Here is a 26,024-nt window from a genome sequence, read left to right on the forward strand (position 1 = left end):
CCCCTGGAGCAGAAAACCAGGGGGCTGCCACGAATTGAGAAGCGGGGTTGCCATCCGGGCCCCTGGGGACCTCTGGGCCCTTTAATAAAAACAAAAAAATAAAAATAATAAAAAAAACAAAATGTTTTTTTTATAAAAAAAATAAAAATGAAAAAAAAAAAGGGGGGTTGCCATCCGGGGCCCTGGGGACCTCTAGGCCCTTTAATAAAAAATAAAAAATAAAAAAAATATATAAAAAAAAATAAAAAACATTTTTTTATAAAAAAAAAGGGGTTGCCATCCGGGGCCCTGGGGACCTCTGGGCCCTTTAATAAAAACGAAACTAAAAATATTTATAAAAAAAAAATGTTTTTATAAAAAAAAATAAGGGGGGTTGCCATCCGGGGCCCTGGGGACCTCTGGGCCCTTTAATAAAAACAAAATATATATATTTTTTTAGAAAGAGGGTTACCATCCAGGCCCCTGGGTACCTCCGGGCCCCTTACAGGTGTACTGCCTGTACCCCCCTGATGGCAGCCCTGCAGGCCTTAAAGTGGTTGTAAACCCAACCACACATCTTGCACCTACAGGTAAGCCTAAATTAAGCGCCAATCACAGTGTCGGAGCGGCAATAACAGGAAGAAGATCGCCGGAGACATGGTGGCGGCGGTGGAGGGCATGGAGGAGAACTTTGGGGGCTTCGTTCTCAGGTAAGCCGATCATAATGAGCTAGTATGCTGTGCATACTAGCTCATTATGACTTTATCTTGCAGGGTATTTAAAAAAAGAAAAAAAGAACAAGGGTTTACTTCCTCTTTAAAACCTGATCCCAGACTCACATGCAGCATTCAAGACAGGATAAGGGGAACTCATGTATGGAGAAGACTGGCTTGAGCTTGGAATTCTTGGATTACTGCCAAGCAAAGGGTAACTATCTGGATTATTTGCCACGGGCAAAGCCAACAAAAAGGTATGTGATGGCGTGGTGGTCACAGTGTCCTCATTATGTGGGACAATTGGCTTTGAATACTTCTCAAAAATATTAATAATTTCAATTTTCAATTGAGGTTTGTTTTCTGGTGGAATTTCCCCAATCTTTTTCATGAATGATAAAAGGAAATACGAATCCTCGTCCATTTCAGGTGACATGTTCTTCTGCGGAAAGCTTTCAGATACAGTTTGAAGACCTTGTTCAGATTTCTCCGCTTGCTTTCCCGTCAAACAATCCTGTTGTACATCATCCTGCTTACCGTCCTGGCTGAAAGTTGTTCTATCAAAATCAGAAACAGTCATAGTTTGTAAAACCATATAAAAGTTTTTTTTAAAGATATACGAGTTAAAAAAATAAATTGGGTGATGGATGGAAGAAAAAAAAAAAAAAAAGTTGCGGTGGTTAATGGTCACAAAATATGCCCCTAGGTCGGTGATCAGCAAAAAAATTCTCCCACAGCCGGCCGGCCATACGTGGGTTGAAATTCAGCTGGCTCAGCAGAATTTTGATCCATGTACGGGCACCCAGGTTGTAGGTGAGGGTTAGGGTTAGGGGTTAGGGTTAGGGTTTACCATTGAAGAATATGGCTAGGATTCAGGAATGACTTAGGGTTAGGGTTAGGAAACCTTAACCCCTAACCCTGCCCCAAACGCTTTCCCCGACTTGTTCATTCCCCGACTTAGTTGGGGTAGGCGGTACACTTTGGTGGGGGTGGGTCAGCCACGCCCTGTGACCTTTGTCCTCTGGGAACCCACCTTCTGACCTTTGACCTTTGGGGGAGGTCCCTGTTCCAATTCCTGAGTCCTAGCCATATTCTTCAATGGGAAAGCCTAACCCCAACCCTAACCCTAACTCTAGTCGTTTTTCCTGACCTAATAATGCTGCTGGTTATAGCTGGTAACACCAATGATTGTGTTCTGCTTGCAGAGAAGACTCCTCATTAGCAGAACGCTGCAGGAGGAATCCCCCATCCACACTGTCTATGGAGATGGGGAAATGGAGCAATTTTCTTTCCTTCCAGAAGGAAAGAAAATTGCATAATCTATGGCCTGCTTAAAGCGGGGTTCCACCCACGATTCTATTTTTTTTTAAGTTGGCAGCTACAAACACTGCAGCTGCTGACTTTTAATAAGGACACTTACCTGTCCTAGGCACCCACGATGTCGCCAGGTCCCGGCGCCAACATCCTCACTAAGGCCAACAGGCAGTGGAGCTTTGCGGCTTCACTGCCCGTTTCCCACTGCGCATGCGCGAGTCTCACGGCGCTGTATGAATGGGCGGCTGCTCTCTGGGATACACACAGTTCCCAGAAGACAGTGCGCCCCATTCACCAGAAGACAACGTGAGGATGAAGACCAGCCACGGACAAGGACGAGGCAGATTAGGAAGATCCGCCTAGCACCCGCAATTTCTGGTAAGTAACACAATTTTTTTTTTTTTTTAGCATTTTGGTGTAATTTTTTTATTTATTTATTTTAGGGTGGACCTCCACTTTAAGTCAGGGGTCAGTGAAAAAAAGCCTATATAAAACATGCATGCATTAAAGTGGTTGTAAAGGCAATTATTATTTTTCTTTTAACCATTTCAACCCCGGACCATTTGGTTGGCCAAAGACCCCAGAGCACTGTGTGACACGACACTGTGCCACCCGTCACGTGACCCCGTTCCCCTCTGACGCACCCTCTGCTACATCACTGGGGAAGCCTGGCTTCCCCTTACATCAGAGGGGGCGGGGTCACGTGACGGGTGGCCCCACCTCGCCAATAAAAGAAATGTCACAGCTTCAGCGGCATCATTTGCCGGGCTGTGTCCGGGGGAGAGAGGTGGCCGGCGATGCTGCGCTGTGGATCCCGGAAGATCTTCTTATCTCTGGACATGAGAGGAGATCACCCGTCGCTGGATACAGACAACGTTGGAGCAGGGAGTCGGGACTGAGTGGATTACCATTGCTGGATTTTTTTTTTATTAATTAAGGACTTTTTTCTACGGTGTGTGTGTGTTTTTTACAACTATTTACACTTCCTTCGTGAAATGGTAGGGGTACAATATACCCCATTACCAATTCACATAGGGGGGGCCATGATCTGGGGGTCCCCTTTGTTAAAGGGGTCTTCCACATTCTGATAAGCCCCCTGCCCGCAGACCCCCACAACCACCGGGCAAGGGTTGTGGGGATGAGGCCCTTGTCCCCATCAACATGGGGACATCCTCCCCATGTTGAGGGCATATGGCCTGGTACGGTTCAGGAGAGGGGAGGGCGCACTCTGTCCCCCTTCTTTTCTGCGGCCGGCCAGGTTAACGTGCTCGGATAAGGGGTCTGGTGTGGATTTTTGGGGGAACTCCACGCCATTTTTTTTACATTTTGGGCAGAGTTCCCCTTAAAATCCACACCAAACCTGAAGGGTCGGAAATTGATATTTGGGGGGAACCCCACGTCATTTTTTTTTAAATTGACGGTTGGGTTCCCCTTAATATCCATACCAGACCTGAAGGGCCTGGTAATTGAATTTGGGGGGACCCCCACGCTATTTTTTTTTTTTTTTAATGAATGAATCCTCTCTGAATTGCCGGGAGCCGACAATTCATTATAGCCGCAAGTCCGGTTTTAAATGTCTTTTTTTCTTTCAGAAATTACACTTTGTGCAGGGACAGTTCTATGTACGGGAAACATGCACTATTTCACATGCTGACTTTACACCCCCCCAGGTACGAAATTTAAAGGAATATTTCACTTTTATTGTTTCACTTTTAGCATTATTAAATTCATTGCTCCCGAAAAAATGGGAGTTTTTAAAACTTTTTTTTGCATTGATACATGTCCCCTGGGGCAGGACCCGGGTCCCCAAACACTTTCTAGGACAATAACTTGCATATTAGCCTTTAAAATTAACACTTTAGATTTCTCCCATAGACTTTAACAGGGTGTTCCACGGCTTTTCGAATTTGCCGCGAACACCTCAAGTTCTTCGTTGTTCGCCGAACAGGCAATGTTCGAGTCGAACATGAGTTTGACTCGAACTCGAAGCTCATCCTTAATCAACACAGAACATCTTGACACAAAAGCAGGAGCTTCAGTAGGAGTCGGCTCGTCTCCTACATTGTACAGAGGCCAATGTGATCAGCTCTTTCAATTAACATGTTGAGTTCAGAATCTTACAAACCAAGAATAGTCTCATTGTGTGCTTGTGAGCAGCTGGAATATCTGATATCTATACCCAGACTGATAGGAAGCGGTATATGACGGAAGCACTCAAGAGGAGTGTGGGAAGTTTCGTTACATTGGTGGCAGCAGTGGGATAAATAATACTATCCCATTTTAGGTAATCTAAGACATATTTTCTTAGTCACCCTGTGCCATCCTGGCACAGGGTGACTAATGCCCTGTACACACGATCGGTTCATCTGATGAAAACGGTCTGATGGATTTTTTCATCAGATATCCGATGAAGCTGACTTTCATCAGTCTTGCCTACACGCCATCAGTTAAAAAAACGATCGTGTCAGAACGCGGTGACGTAAAACACTACGACGTGCTGAGAAAAATGAAGTTCAATGCTTCCGAGCATGCGTCGACTTCACCGATGGAAAAACTGATGGGGCCCACACGCGATCGGTTTGTCTGATGAAAACGGTCCATCAGACCGTTTTAATCAGACGAACTGATCGTGTGTACAACGGCATAAGGGGGAGGGGGCTGGGGGGATCCTGAATTAGAGAAGGTTTTTACCTTAATGCATAGAAGTAAAAAAACTTGAGGCTTTAGAATCACTTTAACTAATCACAGCCATGGCTTGGTGGGAATAAGAAATGCTCTATCATCTGTGGTAAAATGGTGCCTCTGTGTTAGGGGGTCATTGGAAATGTTGGCCCTGTGTAAGTGGCTGGTGGAAATGATGTTCTTTACTTACTGTCTTTGATCCATTGTAGGTAACAAGAAAATAAGCTGTTCATAGTAACGGTACTTGGGCATTTTGGATGGCCCTGGATCACTCTTGCTTTCACCGACTTGTTTTTTATATTCTCGTTGGAAAGAACCTGCAAAGTTTCTCCATTTTGTGGGCAAGGAATTTACTGTAAAAAACAAATAAAAACAATTCATCAGTTAATTGATGAAACAAAAAAACAGCATTCAATGCTAAAATGGCTTTGTGACGGCAGTCACTTTGGGTGGGGGGATATGGAACCCAGCTTACCTTGGAGAGCTCTGCAAACTCCATGTCCAGCTCCCCCGACCCCTCCTATGTCTAAATCACTCAGTGTCCATTAAGGGCATAAGGAGACCGGGAAACTCCAGTCTGATCTGTGCTAGTTGGACTGGCTGTACCGCCACACTGTGTTGTTGTATTTATGTATATATTGTGTGTTGTCTCATGCTGTTCATGGCCTCTTTGCTGAGATCGTTTGGGGTGTGGATGGGAGGGGGATTCCTCCAGCAGCCGCCCCCCCCCCTGCTGATAAGACTATTTACTGATGAGAAGTTTTAATACACCTGACCTGTGTGTTCCTTAGGGCTGATTGGACAATTTACCCCGCCATGAATCCAAGGGAGGGGGTGATTGTGATATATCTGTTTGTACATGTGTTTCAATTAACAGTTTGATGGTTTTCACAGTACACTGATTTTCAGCTAGTAACTGTGTAAGAGAACTGTGACCCTACGTTCAAGGCGCGCTTTGGCACATGCGCGCGCACACAGGCATCTGGAGACGTTTGGTGCGCCAATGCGCATGCGCGCACAACGAACGGCATGCACGCAACGGACGGCGTGCACGCGCAGGTACGCGCCCATAGCGCTAATTGGCGCCAGACGGCCTATATTAAGAAGTGCCTGACACCAGACTCTTGCTGATCGGTCTTCAGCTAGTACCCTGATACCCAGAATCTCTGCTATTTGCCTGCTTACTTCCCGTTGCTGTACCCGGCTTGACCTGACTCTGATTCTGAACTCTGTTATTGTCTGACTACTGGTTCCCGATCCTGGCTTCCACTTGACGTTTCTTCTGCCTGCTGCTTGGTACCTTGCTGCCCGCCTGTTTCCTGACCCGGCTTCCTTATGACCCGCCTCGGCTGTCTGAACCTTCACCTGCAGGCACTTGTGTTCCTCCTGGCCCTTGGTGTCCTCTGTTCCATCTCCAGCGGTACCAGGGCTGGAGATACAAGAGAGGCCGACCTCGTCATCTCAGTCTACCATCAGGTACGTGACAAACTGGGTGGGCTAAAGGGTCTTGGATCATGTGGTACTGGACAGAGAAAGCATTACGTCGGACATAGTCCTGTCGACTCGAGGACAGGGGTCCATTACAGGCTTAATATGATTATTAATATCATATTAGTATTAAAGAATATGTTACCCCAACATATAATATTCCCGATATGTACATGCTGTACCATGTACTTGTGTTAAAAAGTGTCCTGTTCTCTTTTTATTTTGGGTAAAGTCTGGTTGTAATGGAATAACCCGTGACACCCAGAGACTTTTGAAGGATGGGGGGTACTCCTGTGCCAGCGTCACTAATGACTCTTGGGTCTAGGGTCACCCTGTGCCCCTTTTGGGCATACAGTGACTGAGAAACGATAATTCATGTTTTGCAGGATATCTTGGAATATTACAGGTTGTTAAAGTCTGACTCCAAATGGAGTGTTTTCATTCAATGGGGGGACACATGCTTTGAGGTGTTAATTGCGTCTGCTCCTAGACATTCCATTGTGAGATGCTAATTCAGTCCGTAAAGGTCAGATGTCTAGCTTTTAGGTGTTAATTCAGCCTGGCTCCTAAGATCTCTCATTATGTATGCTAATACTCTTTTGTGTGTGGAATGTACTTGTCAACTGTAGTAATTAGGTCATGTTAAATCGGTGCCAAAACGTCTGACATAGAAATGTGTATTATGCAGGTGAATCACTTAGTATCGGAGTCCGGACGTCTGGGGAATAATTAACTTCTCTGAATGTCATTATCTAAAAGAATGCGATTGAAGCCCCATTGTGTGATGTGTGGGTGGAGAGTTCCTTTGTTCCTTTGATTACTGTAACATGCTTGTAACTGCATAAAAACTGACAGTGTACCATTAAAAGTGGATTAATTTGACTCAGAACACAGAGCGTATGTCTCGTCTCTCTGAGGGAATTCTTATGGATCGTGTCTGCTGCCTTGTCGGACTGTCGGAATAAGCTGTTGTAGGGGCGATGGAATGGAAATATCGTAAACGGTGGTGACCGTTACACTGGTGTTCCTGCCAGTCCCTCTGCTTTCTGATTTTAAACTGACCGCAGTAGGCAGGGCAGCTCATCTATCTTAGTGTGGTCAGTTTTGTGGCTGCACAGCCTGCAGGTCCTCCAATTGCCAAGACTTTTGTTGACATGCCCCCCCTTCACAGCTCTAAACTGGGAAGATCGGTGTACTGTTTTTTTTCTGTCCCCTGATGAACCCCCACGCAGTTACCATGCCCACCTCTCTAAGCCCCTTATGCAGCTGAGAACAGAGGTCATGTGATCACTCCTAATATCGTGTTATAATAATTATTATTATGTTTTTATTATTATTGTATTAAAAGCCAGCAGCTACAAATACTGCAGGTGCTGACTTTTAATATATGGACACTTACCTGTCCAGGACGCCCGCGATGTTGGCAGCCAAAGTCGATCAACTCTTGTTTGCCGCCGCCGCCACCCTTGGTGAGGGAATCAGGAAGTGAAGCACTGCAGCTTCACTTGCTGGTTCCCTACTGCGCATTTGCGAGTTGCGCTGCGCATCCTCACTGGTCCCTGCTGTCTTCTGGGACCTGTGTGTCTCCCAGAAGACAGCAGGGGAGGACAGTGTAGGCGCTGGAAGTGGCGTAAGTCAATGCGATCACCGCGCTGATCTATGCCAGGAAGTGGGAGCAAATACATGTATTACACGGGTATCTGCTCCCTCCTCCCCCCTGAAAGGTGCCCCCGGAGGGGAGGGAGGATTCCAAAAAGTGGAAGTTCCATTTTTGGGTGGAACTCCACTTTAAATTGAATGAGTTGTTTCACAAGGTAATGGTTCCCATACAGTATACATTAGGTATTGTACTTACTTATCTCCTCTTTGTCTTTGGGATCCAGTTGTTCCCAGTCCTTGATCACCTTACTTGCTACTTCTTCCCATAATTTCTTCTTCACTTCCTTGTCACAGTTATGTGGATTATTTCGGTCAAATAAAGCAGGTCGGGCCTCCACCTCCTCAAAGAACCTGGCAGGGTTCCGAACAAGTTCTGACAAAGCTGCCATTTCTGTGAAAACAACTGGTATTTTGGATTATCTATGCAGTAGTAACCCCCTGGATCACTGTCATTGAATGCATTAGTGTCAGTGGTTACAATGAACATTGGTGTGAGTAGGCTGCAGAGAAAACTCCCAGCATTGCTGTCAGTGCTCCACCATTGGTTTCATTTGTCTCTGAAATAACCAAAGTTGGCATCACTTGCGGACCGCAATATGTTCAGAGAATAGGTGCAGGAACTCCCCCATTTCGAATCACCTCTTGTCTCTGCCCCCTACCCACCCCTGAGCACTGTTCCTTGGTTCCATCATCTACTCACCTCCCAGTATTGCCCATTTTAGAGAATACAGAACCAAGTATCATTTTGTGGTGCTGCAGTGCCTTGAAAAAGTATTTATGCCCCTTGAAATGTTCTGCATTGTATCAGGTTACAACCAAAAATGTAAATGTATTTTATTGGGATTTTATGTGATGGACCAACACAAGGTGGCACATAATTGTGAAATGGAAGGAAAATGATAAATGGTTTTCAAAATGTTTTACAAATAACACACCTCACAACATTTTGAGATGGGAATGAGGGACACCTACTTGCAAATGTATGTAGGCATGGGACACGCCCCCCTGACACACACCCTTTAGGCCTTGTACACACGACCGGATCTGTCCGCTGATACTTGTCCGCGGACCAGTTTCAGCAGACAAGTTCGGTCGTGTGTACGGCCGACCGGACAGGTTTCCAGCGGACATTTGTCCAGCCGACCGTTTTCCAGCGGACAAAAATTTCTTAGCATGCTAAGAAACCTGTCCGCTGGAAACCTGTCCGTCGGACATGTTCGGTCATCTCTACAGACTCACCGGCGGACCGTTTTCAGCGGACAGTCCGCTCGTCTGTATGGGGCCTTAAAGAGAACCAAAAATGGTTTAAATAAATCCACACAAGTCGCCTCACAAGTTGGATCAGCATGATCCAACTTGGATGCGACTTCTATTCAAATCAATGGACTGAAAGTCGCCTATCATAGGGAACCATTGATTTTGAATAGAGACAGAAAAAGGCTGCTAAAAGCTATCACGGCTAAAAGCTAGCGTGGCTAAATGTGCATTAATGCCAATGAAAAAAGCCACTAAAAGCACGTTTTTACAGCTGCTTTTTCCTGGCGTTGGTAGTGGCTTTGCAGCTCGTTTTTTCTAATGCTCTGTGTGCATGAGGTCTAACACTTGTCCTGGGAGATCTTCAAAGCAGCCAGGGGGGTGTGTAGTGTCTGCAAGCTCTGGAGCTGGGAGCAGTTTTACAGGGAAAAGGAGATACTTCGAAATGTAGTTTGCAGCAATTGGTGATAATCTTCAAGGGGCCTGAAGCCTCGTACACACGACCGAGGAACTCGACGGTCAAAACACATTGTTTTCCTCGTCGAGTTCCTTGTCTGGCTGTCGAGGAACTTGCTCTCTTTTTGGCTCGTCGAGTTTCTCGACAGTTATCTCGACGAAAATGTACACACGGCCGGTTTCCTCGTCAAAAAAATATCTCCCAGCAAGTTTCTTGCTGGTTTTTGCTGAGAAACTCGGTCGTGTGTACGAGGCCTGAGAGTTCCTAGTCTGTAAAGGGCTCTTGCTTGCTGAGTTTTACAATATTCTGTGCTAAAATGCAAAGGGGCCCGATAGTTCCTAATCTGTAAAGGGCTGTTGCCACTTGTGACAGGAGTGTCTTTGGTTTGGAGGTTAGTGCGGCTCAGCTTGCCCTGGAGAGGTCTGGAGGCTCCTTGCCCAACTTCCCCGACACTTCTTATGTGTAGATCACCCTGTGTCTCTAATAGGGGCACAGGGTGACCGAGAACCCCACTATGATCTGTGCTAGTCAGATTCAATGCTGTATACATTGTATATATTGTGTGTTGGCTGTAGGGATGAGCCGAACACCCCCCCCCCCCGTTCGGTTCGCACCAGAACCTTTGAACTGACCGAACGTTCGCGCGAACATTTAGATTCCCATTGACGTCTATGGGACTCGAACGTTCGAATTCAAAAGTGCTCATTTTAAAGCCTAATATGCAAGTTATTGTCATAAAACATCTTTGAGAACCCGGGTCTTGCCCGAGGGAACATGTATCAATGGAAAAAAAGTTTTAAAAACAGTGTTTTTTTTCAGGACTCCTGAAAAAAATACCGTTTTTAAATCTTTTTTTCCATTGATACATGTTCCCTCGGGCAAGACCCGGGTTCTCAAAGACGTTTTCACAGGCATACTATAGACACCCAGCAGGTACAATATTTAAAGGATTTTTTTTTTTTGTATTTAAGCATCATTAAAATTACTGCTCCTGCATCAGTTCCTTTAAATATTGTACCTGCTGGGTGTCTATAGTATGTCTGTGATAACGTCTTTAAATAGCACAATCACCTGCCTGCCAGTAAATTAGGAAGAACTGATTTAGCTAAACTATACAGTGTATAAATATGTACAACACCTGGGATGTATATATATCCTCTACACACTGTAACATTAACTGACTAGCCTGCCTGCCTGCTCTATCTATCTACAAAAAATGACACTCGCTCTGTCTCTCTCTCCGCAACACACTACACAAGCCCGCCCTGCAGGCCGCCTTTTATAGTGTGGGGCGTGTACTAAACCCCCTGAGCCATAATTGGCCAAAGCTACCCTGGCTTTGGCCAATTATGGCCCTCCGTTTTTTGCACGCTGTGATTGGCCAAGCATGCGGGTCATAGTGCATGCTTGGCCAATCATCAGCCAGCAATGCCGCAGTGAATTATGGTCTGTGAAACGTAACTCGAATTTGGCGCGAACGACTCGTTTTGTTCGTATTTTGACGAACGATCGAACATACGATGTTCGAGTCGAACATGAGTTCGACTTGAATACGAAGCTCATCCCTAGTTGGCTGTTGTGTACTATTTGCTGTGATGGTTTGGGGTGTGACTGTGTTCTATTGTCTATTGTGACTGGCTGCCTCAACTATTATAGGGTGTGTACGTGTCTTGCTGTGAGGAAAGAGGGAGGATTGCTGCAGCAGTCCCCCTGTTTACTGAAGAGAAGTTGGAACACACCTGCCCTGTATCACCATTGTCATTGGACAGTTTAACCCGCCCTGTTCCCAAGGGTGGGGGGAGTGTTTTGAAGTGAGATATCTGTTAACATGTGCTAATAAAATCTCATTCCTGCTTGACCCTCAACACAGAGCCTCGTCTCGTTTTTGGGGGAGAATTATTCGTATGGGTTTCTTGTTCTGCTGGTTGGAGTGTTTGGTAGCTGCCTTTGTGTTCGGGAATGGAATGTCCTAAACGACTTTATCCCCTTTCATACTCGGGGGGGGGGGGGCGTTACCCTACTAATCCACTAAGACTGATCCTATCCAGAGGGGAGAACAGGATCTTTCTCTGTACATAGAAAGGAAGTTGTCCCTGTGCATTGCTTCAGTCAAGCTGGACATCCCATAATCCCTATTACCCCATCCAAGTTATTTCCCCTAATAAAACAACAACCCCCCTCATTGTGTCTGGACACAATTGGAGAAAAATGCTGTGCAGAAATAGGGGACCAGTTACTAAGCGGCCCCCACAGGGGGGAAGTGCTACACAGAAAATACACACATTTATGTATGTTACCTTGTTTTGGTTGTTTTTTGGCTGGTTTGGCTGGTTTGGGTCCTTCATTTTTGGGTCCTTCATTTTTATTCATACTTTGTTGAATTTTAAGTGACTTTCCTGGAACATAAAGAGACTGAGACTCAGGAAGGGTTACTAAGGGCATTCAGAAAACTATACAGATCAATGTCATTTCAACGTCATGTACCAATATTTATCTGTTACCTTTTTTTTTATTTAATTGTTTCAGGAATGTTTTGAGTTCCCTCATTTTGATAAATGTTTTTTTAATGCGTCGTGACTGTCCTGGAGCATCTCCGTCTTGTGGTCCTATTTTCTTTGCTGGGGGCTCAGAGCTTGATACAGTATCATTGTTTGGTCTCGCACTATTTGAACCCACGCTGTGCACTTTCATATCTTTTAAGACCTTAGAAGCTTTAAAAAGACACATTAGAATGTCAAATGACTTTTCAGCAACACCTACAATAAAAAATATCTAATGTTTCAAAGTGGTAGTCTTTAGGGCCCTTTTACACGGACATGTACAGGCTCCGCTTTGCTCAGCGGGGACCGACCTGTCAGAGCGTCGCTCTCCCCTAAGGGGGATCAGATGAAGACGGACCGCAGAGTCTTTCCGATCCGCCAGACGGATGGAAAATAGAGTTTCCATCCATTACACTTTAGCGGATCGGAGCAGGTCGGATGTCAGCTGACATGTCACCGCTGACATCCGTGGCTCCATAGACCTGCACGAAGCGTCCGTTCAGGTCCACCTAAAAAACTGAGAGGCAGACCTTAATGGTCCGCCGTGTGAAAGTGGCCTTAGTGCTAGCTCTCCTACATGTAGTGGCTACTGCTCCCACACTCTCTTCAGGCACTGCCAGCCCTCCAGGCTGCAGCTGCCCCTTTCCACTGCCCATGCCACCACAGTCCTCCTGACTGGTTCTGCACCCATCTCAGACTGCTTTCACCCAGTCCTCTCAGGGGTGCCTCCCAGTCCTCCTGACCGTGTTTCACTCACCAGCCCTATTGGCTCTTTCTGTTGCTCCTGGAGACTTGCCCGGCCGTTTTCTCCTGCTGTCCTCTCCTTGTTCCGAGTGCCTCCTGGCCAGGACATCTCTGTGGTTTCGGGAAGGTCCCATCAACACCAGAGCCCAGGCACAAGGTCAAACTCCCCCCTGACTGGGGAACTCCCTCAAAGGCCATGACAGCCTAACCCATCTCCAGCTTTCAGCCAAGCCTGGAAATTTACCTACATAAAACTCTAGCACTCTAACAACACAACTAGGGGGAGCTACAACAGGAAGTGTGTTACTTAATAGAGATAAAGAGAGTGAGATAAGGAAGGGTTACTAATGGCATTAAGAAAACTATACAGATCAATGTAATTTCATCGTCATGAACCAATATTTATCCGTTACCTTTTTTCCGTTTTAATTGTTTCAGGGTTTTGAGTTCTCTCTCTTCGTTTACATTTTTTTCAATGCGTTGTGACTGTCCTGGAGCATCTCCATCTTGTTGTCTTATTATCTTTGCTGGGGGCTCAGAGCTTGATACAATATCAGTGCTTGGTATTGCAATATTGGAATCCACGCTGTGCACTTTCATATCTTTCAAGACCTTAGAAGCTTTAAAAAGACACATTAGAATGTCAAATGACTTTTCAGCAACACCTACAATAAAAAATATCTAATGTATCAAAGTGGTAGTCCTTAGGGCTAGCTATCCTACATGTGGCTACTGCTCCCACTACCGCCTCTTCAGGCACTGCCAGCCCTCCTTTTTGAGCAATATAAAACCCTTACTCTCAATCTAGCTGTTTAAAGTAAAACCACATGCTTCTCCTGCCCTTTCTCCCCTTTTTTTGTTATTGAGACCCAGTGGCGGCTAGTGCTCAATTTCCATGGGGGGGGGGGGGGGGGCGGCGTCCACCCCAATCCCCCCTGGTGCTTGCACGATTGATCACCAATTCCCCCCGTCCCTCAATAGTAGCATCGCTTGCCTGGCCCTCCTCCAGCCCCGCCACTCACCCCATTCAGGTCGCAGCTTCGGTGCCCCACGTGTCTCCTCCCAGGTCCCGGAGGACGCTTCTCCTCCCGGCCAATCAGTACTTAGAACTCGTGGCCAACCGGGTCTCTCAGGACCCGCTTCCTGATTGGCTGGAAGGAGAAACAGGAAGACATTAGCGAATATTAATATTAATTCGCTAATTTCACACAACTGGGTGGGCTCTGGGCGCAGTGCTCTGCACCCCGAACCCAATTAGAGCCTCATACTCTAATTATGTGCTTCTAAAAAAAAAAAACACTGGAATCCATGCGTCCAGCGCCCTGCATGTAGATTAGTGGCCAGACACATGGATTAGGGGGGCAGCACCCCTGCACACTGTATGATCGGCCACCACTGTTGAGACCCCATTTACACTTGTGAAGGGGGCTGTGTGTCAAGCAGTCATGGCCAGTGAACGATTGGCCCTGGATACAGGCTGTCTGTGTCCAGGGCCAATCATTTTCAGGTAATCACTCAATGAACGATTAATGCGAGTGTCCGTGATTAGCTGTGGGGTCTGTCAGCCTCCCATTGCTTCAATGGGGCTTCCTCCAACAGCTAATCACCAGGAACCTGTGCTGCAAATCCCTTATATAATCACACATAGCCCCAATTGCAAGTGTAAAAAGGGGCCCTTTAAAACACCTTTTTTACTCACCACTGTCACGTGTCCATCATTGGTACCTCTTCTTTGAATGAAGACAATTCATCCAGCATTGGAATCTATGCTTCCCATTGGCCAGTTCCTTCATTGTGACCACAACATGCCGCTGCAGTCTTAAGGACCTGAGAGAACCACACTACTGGATAGCTAATAGCTAACATGACCAAAGATTTAGATAAGATAAAGCATAGCTCCCAACTGTTCCTGATTTCGAGGGACTGTCCCTGATTTGGAGCAATGTCCCTCTGTCCCCCTTTCCCCCTCATTGTGGTCTGATCCATATAGATGTATATAAAATGCACTTTTTATCTATCAAAATGTGTTTTCCCAGCGCTAAACCTTTCATCCAATTTCTAGATTGCTGCATTTGTAAATTCCAAAAGCCAATATAAAGGAATAGCAATGGTAAAAAAAAAGCACTTGTGGGTTTAACCAATCTTGCTTTTTTGTACAATTCTCCTTAAAGAGGGTGTGGCAAGGGGGTGTGTCCTATGCTTGCATACGTTTGCTGATAGGTGTCCCTCATTCCCATCTCAAATAGTTGGGAGGTGTGGTTAAAGGGACTTTTAGATTGGAATTTTTTTTTAACCTATCATGACGATTAGTTCATGGGGTGGGAGTTCAATGACTAAAGTTGAGCCCAATTTTTGCTAACTACTGAATCATGGCTGTGATGGAGCAGTTTGGGATCACCCTGAGGCTGGGTTCACACAACTACACTACTTTCATCCTACTTTGCTCTGTGTTCAATGTTTCCCTATGAGAGCGTCTTGTAGCGTCCTACACAAGTCGGTCGGACTTTGAAAATGCTCCCTGTACTACTTTTGGTCCTACATTGATCCTACTTCAGGCCCATTGGATATCATTGAAGTCGGACCAAAGTAGTATCCTGTTCATGAAAGTAGGATGGATGTAGGACCAATGTAGGATAAATGTAGGACCAATGTAGCAGAGCAAAGTAGGATGAAAGTAGTGTAGTAGTGTGAACCCAGCCTCATACAGGATATATTGTTAGACATGTATACAATATACTGTAGAATTGTATGTTACCAACCTTCCCTAATATCTCTCTGGATAGATGTCCTCATGTCATTTTCTTTTAGGTCGGTAAGAATCTTCGTGATGGTTCCTGGTCCAAGTCTTTGAGTGTAACACTTGAAGATTAACTCAACAACGTCCTCCACAGATTTATCTTTAATATCGCCCATCTTAATGCCTTCACCTTTGCCCGAAGGCTTTTTTTTGCAAAGAGACAACTTAAATTGTTTCCAACTTATCTCTGAAAGCTTTTTAAGGTGTCCTGCTATTATAAATTGCTTTTTCATATTGAGACTGGTAGGTGTTGAATTCTGCTTAGAAAAAAAAAAAGAATAGCAAAGAATTGTCACCATAAAACGCATTAACATTGCAGAAATGTTCTTCATAATAATTCTTTTTATAAATACTGGGCTGGATTCAAGAAGCAATTGCGCCTGTGTAACCATAGGTTACGCAGCGCAATTGCTTACTTGCCCCGGCGTAACGAATGCTCCTGATTCCGGAACCTCGTTACGCCGACTGCAGCCTAAGATATGCGTGGCATAAGGCTCTTATGCCCGCATATTTTAGGCTGCATTCTTGCGATGGCCGCTAGGTGGCGTTCCCGTTGTGCTCAGCGTATAGTATGCAAATTGCATACTAACGCCGATTCACAACGTTGCGCGAGCCCTGCGTACGCAATTTACGTCGTTTCCGTACGGCGGTTTTTGCGTAAGGTTGCCCCTGCTATTAGCAGGGGCAGCCAATGTTACGTATACCCGTCGTTCCCGCGTTGCGAAAATTGAAATTTACGTAGTTTGCGTAAGTGAATCGTGAATGGCGCTGGACGCCATTCACGTTCACTTTGAAGCAAATGACGTCCTTGCGACATAATTTGCCGCAATGCCCGTCGGGAAAGTTTCCCGACGGAGCATCCGCTCTACGATCGGCGCGGGAACGCGCCTAATTTAAATGATTCCCGCCCCCTACGGGATCATTTAAATTGCGCGCTCTTGCGCCGGGAATTTTGCCGGCGTGCCCACGCAATTTACGGAGTTACTGCTCCATGAATCAAGGGCAGCGCAGCAAATTTGCGGGGGGCGCAGGGCAAAAACGTTGCCCTGCGCCTCCGTAAATAATGCGCAATTCTACCTGAATCCAGCCCATGGATTTAAAAAAAAAAGCTTCTAGGGCTCATTAACAGTAGCAGCAGCATTTCCCCCATCTTCCTAGGTATTGTCTTATGCCGCGTACACACGGTCAGAATGTCCGACAACAAATGTTCGATGGGAGCTTGTTGTGGGAAAATCCGACCATGTGTAGGCTCCATCGGACATTTGTTGTCGGAATTTCCGACAACAAATGTTTGAGAGCTGGTTCTCAAATTTTCCGACAACACAACTTGTCAGAAATTCCGAGCGTGTGTACACAATTCCACGCATGCTCGGAATCAAGCAGAAGAGCCGCACTGGCTATTGAACTTCATTTTTCTCGGCTCGTCGTACGTGTTGTACGTCACCGCGTTCTTGATGTTCGCAATTTCCGACAACATTTGTGTGACCGTCTGTGTGCAACACAAGTTTGAGCTAACATCTGTCGGAAAAAAAAATCCACGGTTTTGTTGTCGGATTGTCCGATCGTCTGTACGCGGCATAAAGGCTCGTACACACGGTCAGACATCCAACAAACTTTCCCTTGGATTTTTGTCCTAATTGATTTGTCCGGTCACACCCATAGCATACACACGCTCAGACTTTTCTGCAAACTTTTCTAAAAATTACCCAACATCACATGTTTTTTCTGCTCTTTTCTGCTCTTTACCGCCACCCTTTGGTTAACTTCTGCTATTGTTGGTTGATTTTAACATTGGTTCTGAGCATGCGTATTTGCACTTTGTACAAAAGTCCGATGGCTTGCTGTACACACGGTCAGACAAGGCACCATCGGACCTTTGTTGCCGAAAAGTTGGTCCGTTTGCAGACCCAACTTTTTGTCGGATGAAACCCGAAAAAGTTGGTCCGATGGAGCGTACACACGGTCGGACAAATTAGAAAACGTGCAGATTTTGAAGTTGGTTGGCAAAAAGTGTGACCGTGTGTATGGGGCATAAGACTATTTGTAAGGTTGGACAGGGAGCTCCTTACTCCCTCCATTGCAATCCAACAACCCAGCTAGCAAGGTAATGGCTACTTTCACAGACAGCGTTTATCTCTATCTCCAAGCTCTCACCTGAAACAAGAATTTCAAGGTGGGCACAGTGGCTGCAATTGATGGGCACAGTGAGGCTGCAATTGATGGGCACAGTGAGGCTGCAATTGATGGGCACAGTGAGGCTGCAATTGATGGGCACAGTGAGTCTGCAATTGATGGCACAGTAGCTGCAATTGATGGGCACAGTGAGGCTGCAATTGATGGGCACAGTGAGGCTGCAATTGATGGGCACAGTGAGTCTGCAATTGATGGCACAGTAGCTGCAATTGATGGGCACAGTGAGGCTGCAATTGATGGCACAGTGGCTGCAATTGATGGTTTTTTTTTCAGAAATTTTCAGTTTGTTTCCCCTGCCTACCAAAGCATCTAACCAGGCACAGATCTGGGCTCCCACGAAGAGTGGGAGAGCCTGGGATCCTCTCTGGTAATTTTATTTCCATGGTATATTCTAATATTTGTCTGACCAGAAGCAAAAAAAGTATTTTCACAGTCATGTTCCTAAGTTAATTTGGGAGAAAATACCTCCTAAAGGTACATAAATTAGCCATAAATGTACATATCCCTGTATTGTTTTTTTTCAGGTTCTTACCTTTTCCTTCCATTTCCCTTCTACATGTTTTTTTTCTTTGTCTGAATTTCTCACTTCCTGTTCCTCCTCAGTAAGCTTGCCCCCATCATCCGAGCCGTTCTGGCTGGGGGTTAGTCGGCCAGAACAGCTTACTGAGGAGGAACAGGAAGTGAGAAATTCAGACAAAAAAAAACATTTAGAAGGGAAATGGAAGGAAAAAGTAAGTGAACCAACAATGCACGAGCTTAAAGGAACCCATTTAGAAAATAAAAAGCAAACCTTTACAAGCCCTTTAATGAAAAGACAGTGTTGTTACCCTAGGCTCCACGTTCTTAATTAAATGGACTACAAACACAACCTCTTCTCTATATCTCAATAATATGGGGGTGGATGGAGGGGTGTAGTTTACAGAAATTAGTTAAGTAGGATTAGTACTTGCCTCCATTGTGATGAGGTAAGTCACTCGTCTGGTGTACAGATGGTGTTCCTTGCTGTGAGCTAGTAAATCACAGATTTCGTTTGTTCTTCCATTGAAGGTTAAAAGTTCCCACTTTCCCAGCAGTATCGAGGAATTCTCACTGTCATGTAGCCAATTGGAACAAGGAAAAGTAAACAAAGATGAAAAAACAGCTTGGAAGGTGATCAATGCCTATACTGTACTGAAGTCACTCACTCCACCAGGTGTACACAATATAATATTATAATAGAAAAGGGAAGAGCTTATAAAGTCCACATTGCTCAAAACCACCTCCCCCAATTTCTTTTCTTACATTGATTACACCTAAACATTCTTTTGCACAATTTTAGGACAACAATAATAACTTTCAATGGCGAACCAAGTTTCTCCAGCACCTAAACTCATTTAAAAACTCATAGAAAACAAACAGCCGCACTCCAATGATCTGGGATCTTTCATCCAATTTTTTTTTTTTTATCAATAACAATTTTATTCGTCAAAGGTTCAAGTGTACATAACATACAGTCATTCAGTGCCTTAGGCACGCAGGGGCAAAATAAAGAGAAAACACATTAACAGTGGCACAGGGAGTATACATTATCTCTGTCTGGCGTTTGCCACTATTCCAGCTTGCCTATCAAAACCCGTGACGCCAACGTGGCGGAGTGCAAGCTGGCAATCATCCTTACGGACTATCTGCACGTTACGGCTAAATTGAGTAGTGAACTTAACTTCTAAGTATCATAACAGCCGGAAACACTAGGGGTCACCAAAGATAAAGAGGGTAAAAGAGAGAGAGAGAGTAGGGGGAAGAGGGAGTGTCATCAATTTCGCCTGCGTACCTCCTCAGGGTGGGTCCTCCCGGCGGTGCCACAGCTCCCAGACCTCGTCGTGAGCCTCCTGCCGATCAAGCAATCTGGCGGTCATCTTCTCCATGTCTTTGATCCTGGCGTACAGGGCCTCAGGGGGAGGGGGGGATCAGCGTTTCCAATGCAACGCAACCAGGCAGCGCGCTGCCGTGAGAATGTGTCGGGCCAGTTTCTAATATGGAGACGGGAGTCTTATCGGGGAGAGACCTAGGGTGAAGTATTTTGGGGAGGGAGGGATCTGCCTCTCTAGGAGTCGCTCCGAGTCCCAGAAAGGTGCGATCAGTGGGCAGCCCCAGTAGACATGAAGGAGGGTGCCCCTCGCCCCCAGACATCGCCAACAGCGGTCCGAGCTAGTGGAGTAGATGGCGTGGAGGACGTCCGGGGTCATGTACCAGAAACATAGAATTTTATAGATGTTTTCTTTATATAGCGTGCAAATCGAGCTCTTTGCCGCCTGCACCCCGTTCATCCAATTTTATTGAACCAAGTGCACTTCACAGTTGAATTTTCCCATTGGAATTCGGATTGGAGTTGCTTATGTTGGAGCAGTCTTATCAAGTACTTCATCATAAAGATCAACGCCTAGCGCAAGCAGGAAATTGGACCGTGACAACTACCAGATTGGGCAATCGCCCTATTATGCATCGGTGACCCACCGCCGTATGGTGTGTTTGTGGGTCTACTCCACCCGGTAAGGGTATTTCATCCTTTTCCTTGGGTTATGAGAATTGTATCTTGGAGGGGAACCTTCCACGTTGACCTCACAGGGATCGTCTCATCATTTTTATTATTGTTAGAATCACATTGGAGTATACTTACTGTGTATGGTTTAACCCTATATTACTATAGGGATACTATTTTATTAATAAATTTCTTAATTTTTTTATTTTTTATTCTGGAACCCACTTATTTTTGTGAGTTCCTTTTCAGACATTTATATTATCACATTGTAGTGTGTTCTCACATTTAATAAGGTATATTTTATTTCACTTTAAAGGTGTAATTTCTGAATTCTCCTTTAGCACATTATCCTAGAACTCACATTATTGCGGGCTCCTTATTGGAATAAAATACTTTTATTTATATTTTTTTGTTACATTTATCCTTTTGTTGTGTTGGCTGTCCACTTTCCAGTTATTCTAGGATAAGCGCAGTATATTATTTTTTTTATATATATTTTTTTTATATTTGCACTTCTCTGCCCAAGACCAGGGCTGTCTTAATAGCATCATGGGCCCCTGGGCAAAGTAATGCTCTGGGGCCCCTACAATGATGACAGTGCAGGTAAACAGACATCAAGTAGGTAGGAGGCAGACTGCCTCCCCTGTGTATCTATCACTCTCAGTGCCATCATGGGGCTCCCAATTTTTAGGGCAGTGTAGGCTCAAGGTCCAGCTGCTTTTAGGAAAGTGCAGAGGCCCCCTATACAGCTGGGGCCCCTGGGCAGTGCCCAGGTGTGCCCTCTCATTAAGACAGCCCTGCCCAAGACAACCCTAAAGTGTTTTATCTCACCCACAGTGGTCACCAGGACAAATAGAGAGGAGAATCTCCCCAGTGGGGACACAACAGCAATAAAAACCTTACAGGAGTTTCAGTCCTTTAACACTCAAAAAAAATGGGTTTGCATACCCTTCATACACATCACATTCTAGTTGTGAAAAGCAAGCTGTGTACTCACCTTCCTCTGAGAGCGGACACGGCTTCTGTACTCTTAGTTTCATTTCCTCCGAGATATAACGGCAGCACGTATAATTGTTTTGTTGATAGTTTCGATTTCCCAGTTACCAGTCAGGAAATCTAAGATCTGTTGTAATGCAGCCAAAAAAGGTCATGGGAGGTATTATCAAATATATTCAGCAAAGTGAGTTCTAAGCTTCCAGGTATTACTGTATGTGGAACCTTTAATAATATTAAAGGAGATAGAAAACCTAAGTAAATGGTATTTAGTTGTCTAAAGCATTGTTGGGGGGGGGGGGGGGGTTACTAAAACAGGAGTGCACAGAATCTGGTGCAGCTGTACACAGTATCCAATCAACTTTTAGGTTGAGCCTAGGTTCACACTGCTGTGAATTCAAAATCGCGGTAAAATGCGCGATTTTACCGCGATTTCGCGGCCGCGATTTTGCCGCGATTTCGGCCGCAATTTAATGTAAATCGCAAAAAGTAGTACAGGAACTACTTTTTGAAATCAGAGAGTGGGTAACCGCTCAAAGAGAACCAGGTAATCTGATTCCTGTGGTCCGAGCCAAAGGTGCAGGCAGTGCAATCAAAATGCAGGTTAGGATGAAGGAAAAAAGCTGGGACAGCCGCACTCCAAAAAAACTCCTCCTTTAATTAAAAATCACAAAATACATGCCACAGCAAAAAACAGCACAACAAAAGAAAAGCTGACGTTTCGCACTATGCCTTAGTGCTTCTTCATATTCAGCTATGAAGAAGCACTAAGGCATAGTGCGAAACGTCAGCTTTTCTTTTGTTGTGCTGTTTTTTGCTGTGGCATGTATTTTGTGATTTTTAATTAAAGGAGGAGTTTTTTTGGAGTGCGGCTGTCCCAGCTTTTTTCCTTCATCCTAACCTACTTTTTGAAATCGCAGATGCAGCGTCGCACTGATTAGGACAGTGCCATTGCCGACAATTGCCGCCGATTTGAGATGCGATTTGACATGTCAAATCGCATCTCAAATCGTTCCAAATCGTACCCAGTGTGAACCAGGGCTCAAAGTGATTTTAAAGGTTCCCGTTGCAGTTCGTTTTGCACAGAGTGGCCCCGATCCTCCTGTTCTGAGGTCCCACGGTGGCTCTCGCGGCTCCTCCCCGTATTGGATAACCCCTTCTGGGAAGCTGTCTCCAGAGGGGGTTACCTTTCGGGCGTGCTCCTGTGTCATACACTCTGCGTCCATAGCTGCCGAGTGTATGACTTGGCCTCGCCCCCCCCGTCATTGGATTTGATTGACAGCAGCGGGAGCCAATGGCTGCGCTGCTATCAATCTATCCAATGAAGAGCCGAGAACCCGTGGAGAGAGCGACAGAAATTCGGGGGCTCAGGTAAGTAAAACGGGGGGGGGGGGGCTTGGGGGCCGGACACTGCAACGGATGCATTAAGGTGAAAAACCACAAAGGTTTACAACCCCTTTATCCCACGTTCAGAATGAGGGCAGGTTTGAAATCGTGCGAGTTCAGCTGAATTTGCACGATTCCAAACCCGCATTTCAGTGCGACTTCGGGGAGGTGGGGGGACGGGTGGGGCGGGGGCGATTTGAAAGAAATCTTTGTGGGTTCATGCACAGATGTCTATTAAAAAGGCCCCCGAAGCCGCCAAAAGTAGTGCAGGAACTACTTTTGGGAATCGGTACAGCACCGCAAAGTGGGCGTAGCACCGATTCGGATGGCAATAGGCTACGATATGACATGCGATTTGAAATCGCATGTCAGATCAGCCCGATGTGAACGGGGGCTTATTGTCAAAGCCTAATTGAACAAGCTGAATTTAGAAGCTGGTTACTATGCTCGGCTGCACCAGATTGGGTGTGCTCCAGTTTTAGTATATCACCCCCCCTGTATCATAAATAATTGTAACTTTAAAAAAAGAAATTAAATATATATATTTTCACCTTTTTTCCACCCTTTGTTGCATCTCAGTGCTACTGATCTCCTGCAGCCTCTTTGCAGCCACTTCATGTCTACATGTAGTCCAGTGATGGCTGCATGGGATTTCTTAGAATAGGTTTCCTGATGGTGACAACAGCGGACCGTGCCTACATAATGTGTGTTAAAACTGCCACTTATTGTAGGGTGACCAGAAGTCCCCAATTTCAGGAGGCTGTCCCCAGAAAAAGGTGCCCCATGGTGTGTTCCAATTTCTGAAAATGGAGTCCCTAACCCCACTGCTACATGACTATATCTCTGGCAGATACTAACAGCACACAGTCACTAGGATCCTAGAATCCGGTCTGTACTCGCAGTGTCCCTGGATACTTGGATGCCTCTGTCCAATATCAGCCACATGTGCATTCATAAGCTCCAGTGAGACTCCATGATTCACTCCAGATGCTTAAAGTATCCCCCCACCCCCCCAGCTGGGACACTCACACTGATGCAGGAACATATTTTCCTCACACTGATGCAGGAACACATTTTCCTCACACCAATACAGGAACATATTTTCCTCACACCAATACAGGAACATATTTTCCTCACACCAATACAGGAACATATTTTCCTCACACCAATACAGGAACATATTTTCCTCACACCAATACAGGAACATATTTTCCTCACACCGATGCAAGAACACATTTTCCTCACACCGATGCAAGAACACATTTTCCTCACACCGATGCAGGAACATATTTTCCTCACACCGATGCAAGAACACATTTTCCTCACACCGATGCAAGAACACATTTTCCTCACACCAATACAGGAACATATTTTCCTCACACCAATACAGGAACATATTTTCCTCACACCAATACAGGAACATATTTTCCTCACACCAATACAGGAACATATTTTCCTCACACCAATACAGGAACATATTTTCCTCACACCGATGCAAGAACACATTTTCCTCACACCGATGCAGGAACACATTTTCCTCACACCGATGCAGGAACACATTTTCCTCACACCGATGCAGGAACACATTTTCCTCACACCGATGCAGGAACACATTTTCCTCACACCGATGCAGGAACACATTTTCCTCACACTGATGCAGGAACATATTTTCCTCACACTGATGCAGGAACACATTTTCCTCACACTGATGCAGGAACATATTTTCCTCACACATATGCCTTCAATATGGGGGGACACCTTGGCTAAGGACAAGGGCCCCTTCTCCACAACCTTGCTTTGGTGGCTTATGGGTGGGGGGGGGGGCTTATCAAAATCTGAATGCCATTGTGTTAATGATTAAGGGGTACATAGTATTCCTACTCAGTCACAAAAACATTTAGTAGTAAATAAAGACGTACACTTTTTGCCAAGTCATTTAATGAAAGATTATACATTTTCCTCACACTGATGCAGGAACATATTTTCCTCAGACTGATGCAGGAACACATTTTCCTCACACCGATACAGGAACACATTTTCCTCACACCGATACAGGAACACATTTTCCTCACACCGATACAGGAACACATTTCCCTCACACAAATGCAGAAACATATTTTCCTCACACCGATACAGGAACATATTTTCCTCACACTGATGTAGGAACATATTTTCCTCACACTGATGCAAGAACACATTTTCCGCACACCAATACAGGAACATATTTCCTCACACCAATACAGGAACATATTTTCCTCACACCAATGCAGGAACATATTTTCCTCACACCGATGCAAGAACACATTTTCCTCACACCGATGCAGGAACATATTTTCCTCAGACTGATGCAGGAACACATTTTCCTCACACGATACAGGAACATATTTTCCTCACACTGATGCAGGAACATATTTTCCTCACACTGATGTAGGAACATATTTTCCTCACACTGATGCAGGAACATATTTTCCTCACACTGATGCAGGAACATATTTTCCTCACACTGATGCAGGAACATATTTTCCTCAGACTGATGCAGGAACACATTTTCCTCACACGATACAGGAACATATTTTCCTCACACTGATGCAGGAACATATTTTCCTCACACTGATGCAGGAACATATTTTCCTCACACTGATGTAGGAACATATTTTCCTCACACTGATGCAAGAACACATTTTCCGCACACCAATACAGGAACATATTTCCTCACACCAATACAGGAACATATTTTCCTCACACCAATGCAGGAACATATTTTCCTCACACCGATGCAAGAACACATTTTCCTCACACCGATACAGGAACACATTTTCCTCACACCGATACTGGAACATATTTTCCTCACACCGATACAGGAACACATTTTCCTCACACCGATACTGGAACACATCTCCCTCACACAAATGCAGAAACATATTTTCCTCACACCGATACAGGAACATATTTTCCTCACACCAATGCAAGAACACATTTTCCTCACACCGATGCAGGAACATATTTTCCTCAGACTGATGCAGGAACACATTTTCCTCACACGATACAGGAACATATTTTCCTCACACTGATGCAGGAACATATTTTCCTCACACTGATGCAGGAACATATTTTCCACACACCGATGAACATATTTTCTTCACACTGATACAGGAACATATTTTCCTCACACCGATACAGGAACATATTTTCCTTACACTGATACAGGAACATATTTTCCTCACACCAATGCAGCCTCCTTCAAAAACCATACCAGGCCATATGCCCTCAATATGGGGGGACGCTCTGGCTAAGGATAAGGTCAACT

The 26,024-nt window shown here is 45.2% G+C and overlaps 1 protein-coding gene across 1 annotated transcript; it reads right to left on the minus strand.

Annotated features, from left to right (window-relative positions):
* Nucleotides 1-724: 724 nt before the first annotated feature.
* LOC120943018 lies at nucleotides 725-21,436 on the minus strand. The gene is made up of 9 exons (XM_040356065.1): nucleotides 21,336-21,436; nucleotides 18,771-18,909; nucleotides 15,590-15,884; nucleotides 13,244-13,450; nucleotides 12,048-12,257; nucleotides 11,844-11,942; nucleotides 8,032-8,226; nucleotides 4,879-5,041; nucleotides 725-1,249 (listed from the first exon to the last, which is right to left on the minus strand). The coding sequence occupies exons 2-9, from the start codon at nucleotides 18,774-18,776 to the stop codon at nucleotides 796-798; spliced, it is 1,629 nt and encodes a 542-aa protein (XP_040211999.1). The 5' UTR covers nucleotides 18,777-18,909; nucleotides 21,336-21,436; the 3' UTR covers nucleotides 725-795.
* Nucleotides 21,437-26,024: the final 4,588 nt, after the last annotated feature.

This window comes from Rana temporaria, chromosome 6 (assembly GCF_905171775.1).
Source record: "Rana temporaria chromosome 6, aRanTem1.1, whole genome shotgun sequence".
Lineage (NCBI taxonomy): Eukaryota > Metazoa > Chordata > Amphibia > Anura > Ranidae > Rana > Rana temporaria.